We start from the raw sequence: 12,149 nt of genomic DNA, 5'->3' as shown, positions 1-12,149 counted from the left end.
ATGAGAGTAGCAGCTGTTGTGTTCAGAGAACAGACGGCAGTATGGTCTGCCCAAGTCAGAGGTCATGCTCGCACAAGGGGTCGTGTCTGAAAGGCAAAGCGAGCGTCAACCATAACAGTATGCTGGAGAAAAAGAGAAGATTTGGACAATATGGCACAGGCAGATGAGTAGAAGACCTTTAAAAACAAACACACTTCTTCAAACCCAGCCCCTCCCCCCTTATTTTATTTTTTGAGGTACCACCAAACATTTGCAACTGTTTTCATCAGGCACACACACACAATTTCTACTGATTCAAAGTCAAATGGGAGAACTCACACAGGAACTACAGTTCTCACAGGTCTGCTAGAGAGCATTGTTGTCTTTTAGCTCCTGCTTTTATACTCAAGCTTCAACATGAAGAGTGAGTTTTATTGCTTAATTACCTGATGAAAGTAATGCAGCAAATTGCACTTGTGAAATGATAATAGGCTTGTAAATTGGAAACATGGGAGAAAATGAGACTAAAATAGGGCTCATGCACAATAAATAAATAAATATTTGCTCTTCCAATATTTACATGTTCCACCTTTGGGGGGGAAAAACCATTTACAGGATTATTATGAGATGTTAAATCTATCATAAACATACTTTAACAGCTGCAGACAAGAAGGAAAGAAAATGCAACTGTTTAACCAAACCATGACAATGTAAGCATGACAAATAATTACCTTTTTAGACTGCTCCAGATGGTTTCTCCAGCTCATTCAGCGTGCGCATGTGCGAATGGCGCTGCTGGAGCGGTCCTCTGTGATTCAGGAAGCGATTAGAGCCGTTTTCAGCACACAACTTGCAGAATAAAAACAATTCATCTGCTACAAAATAATAATTTTATTTATGCAGCATCCAGCATGGAGCGCGTGGCAGGCGGTGGAACAAAGCACGGCATCCAGCTGGGAACACAGTGGGTGGGATCGTCACAACGACGTGCGTGCATCAAAGTCATGCTCATGTCAATGGGTCTTAAGGAACAACTGATGAATAAAACATGTTTGCGAAGTTATCATAACACTGTAATTGTATCATTAAGTATCGGTTTGTACTTAGTCTGGAAAAAAGTGGTATCAGTGCATTCTCTCTCTCTCTCTCTCTCTATATATATATGTATATATATATATGTGTATGTGTATGTATGTATATGTGTATATATATATATATATATGTGTGTGTGTGTATGTATTTGCTCTCACCTGGTGTCATAATATATAAGCTCACCACAGTGGTTTTATATGATGGGTCTACTCATGCTTAAATAAATGCAACCAGAAATTGACGTAAGACCTCCAACGATCAATGATTGTGAGAGCGAGGCACAAATGTTTCTTCAGAAGAATAAAAAGTTGATGTTTTGTACAGTCTGAAAGAGAATGGCCAGCAGTAGGAGTATTTTGAAGAGTATATAATAAGGACAGGGTTACTGTGTATCAGGGCAGCATCATCAAATTCAGTTAAGGTACCTTGACACCTGCATGCATTTAACCCCCGCACTGCCATGCCAGTAGGACCCACGCTGTCCCACTTCGCTGATGAATCCACCTCTAATCGCTCCGGAATCACAGAGGAGTTATTTATATTATTTATATTGTAATGGCTTGGTAAAACAATTGCGTTTTTATTCATTCTTATGAGTATCTATAAATTATGTTTATTATATATTTAACATCTCGTCATAATGAGCTGCACATCACGACCTGTGTCGTGCTGGAGAGTAAACATGTCTTTAACTGGTGCACACAGGATGCCAGAGAGGTGACGGTGCATGCTATTGCACACAGAGAATTTTGAAATGTTCAAAAAATCATTCATGTACAAATGTCGTGCTATGTGGCGCGATCTAATCTCCAACACTACGTGCAGCTCATCAAGTGGAGTAAACAAGAAGTGAACCGAGCAAGTGGTGATGTCAGCGGATCGCATCAGAGCGCAGCTCGTCTGGAGGATTCGAAAAAGAAGTTAAATCTGTTATAAACATACTTTAACAGCTGCAGACAAGAAGGAAAAAACACGCAACTGTTTTATCAAGCCATGACAATGTAAACAAGACAAGTAATTACCTTTTTAGACGGCTGAAAATGCTTTCTGCAGCTTGTTAGGCGCGCGAACGGGTCTGGCTGCAGCCTCCTCTGTGATTCAGGAAGTGATTAGACCCATTTTCCAATGGCCAATTTGCAGGAAAAAAAAAAAGATTAATCCGCTACAAAATAGTTATTTTATATACGCAGCATCCAGTGCAGAGCATGTGGCAGCCGGTAGAACAAAGAATGGCGTCCAGCTGTGAACACAGCGGGTAGGATCATCATGACACAGTTCATGCTACTGCATGAGTCTCAGGCATGCGTGTCAGTGCACCTATACTTCGATTCATATGACAAACGACTTTGGCCTGGTCATTGTTTTGGTGTCGCATTACACAAAATGGTGCACCTTTGTTCTTTTGTCATGTATGGTCACACTCATTCAAAAAAAAAGCATGGCAGTCGCTGCTGCCTTTGTGAAGCTTTGGGGCGGAAATGGCCCCCCATTGTGCTGCATTGTTCTGAATGCTTTTTGAAAAAGTTGTGATTTCTGCCTCCTGCTCCGCAGTTCATTATTCTGGTGGTGGACAGCACAGACAGAGAGAGGTTGGCCATCTCTAAAGAAGAGCTCTACAGGATGCTGGCTCATGAGGTATTTTGAGACTGTAAGGAAGTAAACGTTCTGTTTTTCCGTGGTTTCTTTTTCCTTCACTCTGATGCGTTGTTCAAAATTTATAGTTGAACGGATCCAGAGAGCAACAGCCTCATTTTAAAAAGTCTGTGTAGACTGTGTGCATGCACAACAGCAGAAATGTGCACATGTATAATTTCTGATAGGGTTGTAAGTCTGTGAGTTGGCATGATTCTGTTTTGTAAACCTCAGTGATCATTGAAGTGTCTACATGCAGTGAGGTTCTGTCCCTTCTCAACTCTGGCCATCTTTCCAACAAAGGCATATCCTCAAAAACTGACGTTCATATACAATTTATCTACGTCATTTTGTTTACCCGACACTCAAATGAGTGGGGGAGAATCAAATTTCACCAAAAGTAAAACTGTATGTGGAGAAAATAATGGTTTCATTTGGTAGTCTCCATTCTGGAATCACAAACAAAAGAAAAGCTGCTGATTAGGGGAAAAATAACAGATGATAAGCTCATTCACAATGCATGTCTGTGACAACCACACCAACAATCAGCACACAGAGGACTAGTAAGAGGTCTGATAAACATTTCCAGGTCATTTTTGATAACATGAATCCATTCATTCAGTTCCACACCCAAACAGTTGGTGGCAGTAATGGTCTGTGTTGGTTTGTAAACCGCTAATAAGCAACGGAGGAGGATTATTTTTGTTTTGGGTTAAGGGAGTTTATTAAATCATATTTTTGGGGACTGCACGGTAGTACTCCTACTTTGTTGTGAACATTAAAAATTATGACCTGTTATTTTCCAGTAATTGTACATTAAGTGGAGCTAACGGGTAAAGCTAAAAATGCTAACACCGTTAGCATACAGACAAAGGTTTAACTCTGTAAATCATAACAACAAAATTGAGTTTGAGCAACAAAGCGTCTGCAGATTTGTCTGAGGTGAGTGAGTCATTAAAAAAATTATGTGACGTTAGTTCTCTGCCGAAGTTTATCAGCTAACGTTAGCCGTTAGCTGCAGGATGTTGAATCAATTACTGTTGAGCTGAGAACATTTTATATTTGTAAATTGTTCGACCTATTTTTATTTTATTAACTATTTATTTTTAATAAAGCTACGCAGTTTTTTAATTGTTACTGTGTAACTGCAAGAGAAGTCTCAACTTTAAATAACAGGGTTTTTTAATTTAAATTTTTTAAACTATTGAGTAATCAGACAAAAAAAATAAGGCACAGCGCTGTTTCATATTTCTTTATATTTTAAGAAATATATTTCTTGTCCCACATCAGAAACATTTCAACACTTGCAGAATGAATGAACGAATCTGCCAGACTTCAAAATGTACACATTACTTTTCGTGCTATTTTGTGTAAAAATAAATGCCCAAGGATCTTTATAATTGATTTCTAAAGAATCTTTCTTTTAATTCAAACTTTTAATTACAAGTTTTCTAATGTAAGAAGTTTTTTTAACTTCAAAATGTACAGTAATTAGAAAATAATCTTGAAGTAAAAACACATTTGTAAGGATTGTAAGTGGCCAAGAATTTGAAAACCAAGATTATCATTAGCTCCAAAGATCCTGTCAGTATTGGGAAAACTCAGAAATGAGTGAAGGTTGAACAAGTTGATGCATTAATGTGCCATAAATACTCCTAATGTTCCATTTGATTTGATGCTGAGAATTATTATTTTTGAGTTCTTTGAATAGTCATTTCCTTTACTGTGTACTGTGAGCCACAATGCATTTTTTGGGGGGGGGGGGGATGAAAAGCCTGTAGCACAATACAAGTTGTGTGAAAAGACTTGGGTGGAAAAATTGACCTGACCCAACAAAAAATTAAATTTTTTTTTGGAACTTTTTTTTCTTTTTCTTTTTTTTTGGTGTGTAAATAGACCTGAAAACGCACCACAATGCATCTGAGATTTTAAATGTTTCTTGGGGAGAACCCTCAGACCCCCGCCAGGGACTTCAGTTCTTCGGCCCTTACCACAAACTTTCAAGTCCCTCCCCCATGGCCCACTTTCATTACTGTCATTGAGTGTGCACTAAATTATTTACATTGCACTTAGTAAATGGTAATTGTATCCCCTTACATTGAAATAAGAAAACATTTCTCTTAGCAACACATTTCTATAATACATGCATACATTTCTATGAGGGGACACAAAAGCTGCTCAGAGGGACACAGACAAGGTGGAGGAGGTTATAAACGCAAACGGAGGACATACAAAGTGTTAGAAAACATTTCATGAAGGGGGATGCAAGGTTTGCGGTTGATATGATTTGTCATTATTTCACTGTAACGTTCTTTTTATAATTTTTGTTCAGTGACGGGAGTTTTCAGGGAATTCATGGAAATCTGGGTATTTACTTAAGTCACAAACATTTCTGGGTTATTTTTGTATTCCAGGCCCATGTCAGATTTAGACTGTCATCTCATTTCATGATATTCGTGTTTGGAAATGTCTCTGATAAGACGTCACAGTGGATATTAATTCTCACGTCTTCATGTCCTGAGCCGAGACTGAAGGATAAATGTAACATGCTGCTGCTTGTCCACACAGCAGCAAATTTGAGATGCCATTACAGAAATATGTGGTTTTATGAAATGGTAATAATACTGTATTCTAATGCATGTGACAGACTGTATTATAGTTCTGTCATCTTACCAATATGGAAAATTATGCTTTTATGACAAAAGTGAGCAAGAAAATGGGACTGACATACAGCTCTCATTTTTACCTGAGGCCATCAGATAAGACCATGAGGTATTGCAAAGGCTTTGTGTCTGTCTGTCTGTCTGTCTGTGCTTATCATAAGTCCAGTCTTATTACTGCCATAGTCTTCAAATTCACAGAGACACAGACCTTGGACAAGTTCAAAGATGGCTAACCTTGACGTATTTTAAGATGTTAAAATGTCACATTCTGTTCCTGTTTTTATGGTATGATCTCGCAGATGTTAGAGTGGTGATGTCACTTCCTGGTGTCACTAGCTGCTGAATTTGCTTCTTTTTTGGCTAAATATAACACCTTTCTCATATAATGGGCAGGGCAGTATCATTTGAGGGCGGGCGCTAAAGAAGTAAAATATGACACATGGCATAATTTCTCTACTTCCTGGGACAAAAACATGGCATTTTCTCTGAGTTTTTGGGCAAATTACACGCAAAGTGAAAATGCAAAGAAAAAACAATACGGTGGAAAGTGGACATGTGTTGCAGTTTGTTTATGACCCCAAGCACAAACATGTTAAGGCGTTTTTTTGCAGGCTACAACAAAACAGTGCCCTATTTTTCCATGTGAGGTTATGCTGTGTATATATATTGCACAATGGGACTGAGTGTCCCCATAAGTGGTCAAATCCTGTCATATCACACAGGGTTCAAACAAGACTGTGGTGCCCTATTATGTAAAAACTAGTGAGAAATAAACACTTCTAAAACTGAAAACTGTTTTGTAACCTGATAACACCTCGTTTACAACACTAACATGTCCTAATTCAAAAGTAACTTCCGCTCTTGTCAAAAGCCCTCTTGCAGATGCCGTTAAAACATAATCATTGTTTATGATTGCTTGATTGATTGAGGGGCTTTATTGAACATGTACAAATGTTATGTAAGACAATAGGATCTTAATAAATAATTAAACAACTGCAAATTATAAAGAAGACAATGCTCATATGGCCATGGGTATTTTAGCATTGCGTTATATTTTAGCTTATTATGCCCCGGTCACTGGCATACGACGATTCCTGAACGACGGGAAAAAGTAAAGTCACAAATCATTGAGAAAAGGTGGAAGGTGGATGAACAAGCTTTATCATTGAATAGCCTGCGAATCAAGAGTGCAAAAGGAACGAAAGAGGAACAAAATGAAACCGAAGCTAAGGTTGATCTCAATGCTTTAAAAGAAACGTGCCTGGAGCCACTGCTGGAGATCTCTGTGCACGTTGGTGGATCCACCTGCTCTGGTTGCTTGTCCAGAACAAAAGAGGAATCATCTCCTTCATCATCAGCATCCTCACTGTCTGGTTTAGACTCTGACGACTCACTGCACGCGCTGTCTTGCTCCAGTTTAAAAAAAAAAACAAAAAACTGAAGAGCTAGCTCAACGTAAGATGCCTCATTTTTACAAAACAAAAACAACAAAAAAAAACCCACCACGTTTAGAGTACGCCTGAAATTCACGTGTACTCTGCGTTTTTCATGCATAATCGCATGTGAGAGAGAGTGAGAGAGACAGCGCTGTCTATCTGCTCTTTTTTTTTTTTTTTTTCCCGAGACCGGCTGTTTGTGTTCTCTGGATTTCAAGAGAAATTGATTTTATGAATTGAAAGAATGTAACCATGTTTTCTGATGTGCATTTTAATGGATGGATCCCTGCCGGCGCATGCACACACATGCTGCGGGCTGTGTGGACTATTTATCACAGACTTGCTCACGTTGGATCACGTGCTGCGGGCTGTGTGGATCAAACCTGTTCACACGTGAATGTCTGCTGCTGCTGCTGGAAGTTTTTCCACACTTGATCCTTAGTCACGCTTCTGTAAACCGTGCCTGGTTTGCACAAACGGAGGCGCAGTTCACTCTAAGAGATCACCGCAAATGACACGAAACATTATTACGTTGTGTCAGCTCTCAGCAGCACCATGGCATTGAGCTGAAACTTCTTCCACACTCAGAACTCATAAGTTTATTGCCATTGCCAATGAACAGGATTCACAGACTAAGAATTTGCTTTGGTATAATGGTGCAACATTAAACAGAGAGCAATATAAAATGCTAAGATAAAATATGAAAGCCTATGTGCAATGACACAAACAAAACAGTGCAGTGGGAGGAGTGCAATTAAAAACCAAAGTACATTTGTCTAAAGTGACCCGTGATAAAATGATAAAGTGACAGAGTTAAGGTTAAGGTGACTGACTTATAAAGTGTTCATGAGTCTAGCGGCAGAGGGGAAGAAACTGTTCTTATGGCGGGAGGTTCTGGTCCGGATGGACCGTAGCCTCCTGCCCGAGGGGAGTGGTTCGAATAGACCATGTGCAGGGTGAGAAGGGTCAGCTGTGATCTGACCTGCAGTGCAGCAGATAGTGTACAGGGAGAAGAGCAGAGGGGAAAGGACACAGCCCTGTGGAGATCCTGTGCTGAGAGCCCGAGTGTTCGAGACGTTCTTTCCCAGCCTCACACGCTGACTCCGGTCCGTCAGGAAGTCTGTGATCCACCTGCAGGTGGAGTCGGGCACGTGGAGCAGAGAAAGCTTGTCCTGGAGCAAAGCCGGAAGGATGGTGTTGAATGCAGAGCTGAAGTCCACAAACAGGATCCTAGCGTAGGTTCCTGGGGAGTCCAGGTGCTGCAGAATGGAGTGCAGGGCCAGGCTTATGGCGTCATCTACAGACCTGTTGGCTCTGTAGGCAAACTGCAGGGGGTCCAGGAGGGGGTCGGTGATGGACTTCAGGTGGGATAAAACCAGGCGTTCGAATGTCTTCATGACTACAGACATGAGAGGCAGAGGCGTGTAGTCATTAAGTCCAGTGACGTGTAGTTTCTTGGGGACTGGAACTATGATGGAGGACTGGAAACAGACTGGAACATGGCATGACTCCAGGGAGGTGTTGAAGATCCCCGTGAAGACTGGGGCCAGCTCATCAGCACAGTGTCTCAGGGTGGCAGGAGAGACACAGTCTGGGCCCGGGGCCTTACGTGGATTCAGCCTTTTGAAATGTCTTCTCACATCCTCCTGTTGGACCGAGAGGACAGCGGGGGAAGGGGGCAGCGGTGAGAGGGGAGAGGTCCAGAGTGTTTGAATATCCAGTTGTGTGGGGGGTGGGGGAGGTGTGAGTCCATGACTTCAAAACGTGAATAGAAGACGTTCAGGTCGTTGGCCAGCTTCAAGTCGTCAATAGAACGAGGTGCTTTGGGCTTGTAGTTGGTAAAATCTGTTTGTATTTTGGTAATTCCTGACTGAGATTCCCTTTGTTAAAATCACTGAGAATTATAACAAGGGAGTCCGGAAAGTCTCTTTCCACGCTCATAATCTGATCCGCGAGCGCGCGCTCGGCCTCGTGCACATCTGCGCTCGGTGGAATATACACGGAGCAAAGTATGAAGGAGTTAAACTCACGTGGAGAGTAGAACGGTCTGAAGTTTTTGAGGAGATATTCCAGAGAGGGAGAGCAGTGTTGGGAGATCAGTCACATCGGAGCACCAGGCGTTGTTGATATAGAAGCAGAGTCCTCCACCTCTTGTTTTTCCACCGGAGAGTGCTCGGTCTCTGTCTGCACGGAGGAGTTGGAATCCCTCTAGTTGGAGCGCACAGTCCGGTGTCTGTGCATTTAACCACGTCTCTGTGAAGCACAGTACACAAGATGAGGAGAAATCTCTATTCTTCTTCATCAGCAGTGCCAGCTCATCCATCTTGTTGCCGAGTGAGCGGACGTTGGAGAGAAATATCCCAGGTAGGGTCGTGCGCGTGCCCCTTTGTCTGAGGCGCACGAGAGCTCCAGCTCGTTTTCCTCTCCGCCGGCGTCTCACTCTTTTGGCCAAAAAGTGAACCAGTTCAGCTGCAGGCACTAAAAAAAACTGGCGTAATGTCCGTGGGTGTTGATGATCTGATGTTTAGAAGCTCCTCACGAGTGTAGGAGCACGATGACACACGATTTACGCACAAAAACAGAAAAAACAGGGAGCACGAAAATACCAGGGCGCCTTCACGTGGCACCATCTTGGAACCTGCGTCCAAGATGCTCAAAAGACACGCTTCAGTAAACTGCCGCCTGGTTTGCACAAACCAAGGCGCAGTTTGCTCTGAGAGATTGCCGCCAACAATATATTACGTGAGGAGGTGATCCTTGATCGCTGTGTATTTGTTTGCAGCGGGGGTTGGGGGGTGCTGATCACGCTCCTGCAAAACCCCCCCCCCCCCAAAACTTTTGAACTCAGACTGAAAGGGCCAGCAGGCTCTTCTCTCTGCACAGGCTGGAGGGCAGCAAGTCCTTCAGAGTTCATGGACGGAATGCGGTGGCTCCACCGGCTGGACTGTTTGTGCAGCAACTCTCTCCTCAGGTGCACGCAGCGGTGGAACAACATCACGATCACGGACTGTCGTGCGCTGGCGGAGGAGGCCGACAAATTCTTCCTAGCTGGCCAGGCATGACAGCAGCCACACATCACACACCAGCTCTGCTGCGGAGGAGCTGCATCTCATCACCACAGCAGCGCTCACAAACTGGCTTCTGCACTGTATGAAAACATTCACTTGGTCAAACGAAGTCAAACTAAATGCTAAACGTTACAAAAACTAAGCAAATGATAAAAAACCGTCATGAACTACATTAAAACGAATACAGACCAATTGAGGTTTTCAGCAGCATTTGAAATTTTTAGACAGTTTAAAAATCCTGACAAAGCGCCAGCTGCAGGAACGAAGCTGCGCAAAGGTTAAACGATGTCAATGAAAGTCCAGGTTTCTTGTTTCGTTTGGGCATCGTTGCCCTTCATTAAGTGCTGTGTGACCGGGCCTATTGCACCAGATTACATGTAATTTTTAAAAATTTTATGGGGTTAGTCCTGCAGACCTGTGTAGGGCTTTGGCCTTTTATTTTTGTTACCTTTGAACAAGGAATATTTGTACGAGCTGAACGTGCATTAAATACTGAAGCAAATGTCTGCACTCAGATGTAGATTGTGTGCGTGAACAGAATTTCAATAAGAAATGTAAGCTCTGTGACACCGACTGCTTTGTTTCCTGATAAATTATGTGTTGCCTTCTTTTTCCTTTCTACTTCATATCAAGCTTGATTTGTTCTAAAAAATGTCTGTGTACACCTGGTCTGTAGAATGCATAAGGTGCACATGTTCTCACCGCACCTTCTTTTATAATTCCAGTTTGTATATGGGAAAAGTTGTACTTGTGGTTTTTGTACATACACATTGCATATTGTTTGTAAAAGAGGCCACAGGTGTTTAGTCTCATTGTTCTATGCTCTCCCTCAATGTTCTGTCTAGGACCTGCGGAAAGCAGCTGTGTTGATATTTGCTAACAAGCAGGATATGAAGGATTGCATGTCTGCTGCAGAGATCTCCAAATACCTCACCCTGAGCTCCATCAAAGACCATCCCTGGCACATCCAGTCATGCTGTGCACTCACAGGAGAGGGGTAAGTTAAGAACGGTCTCATCAGCTGTGTGCCGCCCTGTCATTGCTCGCTCAGTTTGAAGCTGTAGCATGTCACTTTTGAAAAAATAAAAATATTGGTACATGTTCCACCTGTACTGCCAAGTGGAAAAATTCCCAGGCTCAGACCATAAATATGCACCAAGACCAGATGTGAAACAGACTATCTGTGAGATTGGTGTCAGAGTACTGTTGCAGTGCACAAGGCCTCACGATGCATTATTTTTTATAAACCATGCATATAAATATTTCAATGCAAAGGTTGGAATAATTTATAAACTTGACCTCAGAGTGTGTAAATATACACACAGCATCTAGTGATAGAAGAGGGAAACTGCAAGAGCATGCAACTTCATTCGCAAACGTCCTTTATTTCCTCAAATTAATAAGTGCACAGTTGGTAATTATGCCAAAAAGGCATCTCACCTCTTTGGTGACAAAACCTACAAAAGACACTTGTGTGAACGAAACAGCAGCTATTGACCTCATTGTTTTTTTTTTTTTGTTTTTTTTTTTCCTCCTGCTACTGCAAGAAATGAAGTAAATGGCTTCTGTCCTGCAGTTTTACATGAAAATGCACCCACGTTATTTTTCCTGGTCAAATTTTGTTAGGAAAGATTTTATCCTAATAAAGACAGCAGCTTTGACATTAGAAGAATGCAAAAGGTTCTGGGACACCTCAAGATAAAAAAAAAAAAATCTTTTGTTTGAAATTATGTTAAGTGATTTTGCTGTCTAAATTAAGAAACCACATGACTTCCCCGGTGACTGGTTGGTACCTTTGGTGCACTTCAAAACTACTACTACTAGTGAACAGGTCATCACGTGGCTGCCACATGGTGGATTTGTTTAAAAGATAAATAAATTATATCATTTATTTATTTTTGTCTCACGACTGTGTTCACACACACACAGCTTTTTGTTTGGGGAGGGGGCGGATGCACCTTTGTTCTTTTCAATTTCTCTAAATGAGAAAGGAGCATACACAACTCCAGAAACGCTTCACCCAGCGTCACCTGCTTTTTGTTGCATCTGTTGACAGCGCTTTGAAGTTGAAAATTCCTCAACTTTTCAGCGGCCACCGACGTCACTGCCACATTTGTTCAGATGAAGGAGAAGAGAGGTTTACTTTTGCTAATTTGTTATACAAAGTCAATAACAGTAGAGACAAGAAAGCAATATGTGACAGCAGATTGAACAGACACTTGGTTCTTTGCTGCAGGTGAGCATCGTATTCGGCTGTGAGCATCCTGTCGGTCTCTGGT

The 12,149-nt window shown here is 41.8% G+C and overlaps 1 protein-coding gene across 1 annotated transcript in view; it reads left to right on the top strand.

The window, feature by feature from the left end:
- The window catches only part of arl8 (ADP-ribosylation factor-like 8), a 33,228-nt gene that overhangs the window by 11,439 nt on the left and 9,640 nt on the right, over window positions 1–12,149 (top strand). The window contains exons 4-5 of the mRNA XM_034170624.1: window positions 2,623–2,706; window positions 10,716–10,867. Of these exons, the coding sequence (XP_034026515.1) occupies window positions 2,623–2,706; window positions 10,716–10,867 (236 nt within the window). The remainder of the gene's footprint in view (window positions 1–2,622; window positions 2,707–10,715; window positions 10,868–12,149) is intronic.

Source organism: Thalassophryne amazonica, chromosome 1 (assembly GCF_902500255.1).
Source record: "Thalassophryne amazonica chromosome 1, fThaAma1.1, whole genome shotgun sequence".
Lineage (NCBI taxonomy): Eukaryota > Metazoa > Chordata > Actinopteri > Batrachoidiformes > Batrachoididae > Thalassophryne > Thalassophryne amazonica.
The sequence above is the reverse complement of the archived record's forward strand: the minus strand, read 5'-3'. Positions and strand labels throughout refer to the sequence as shown.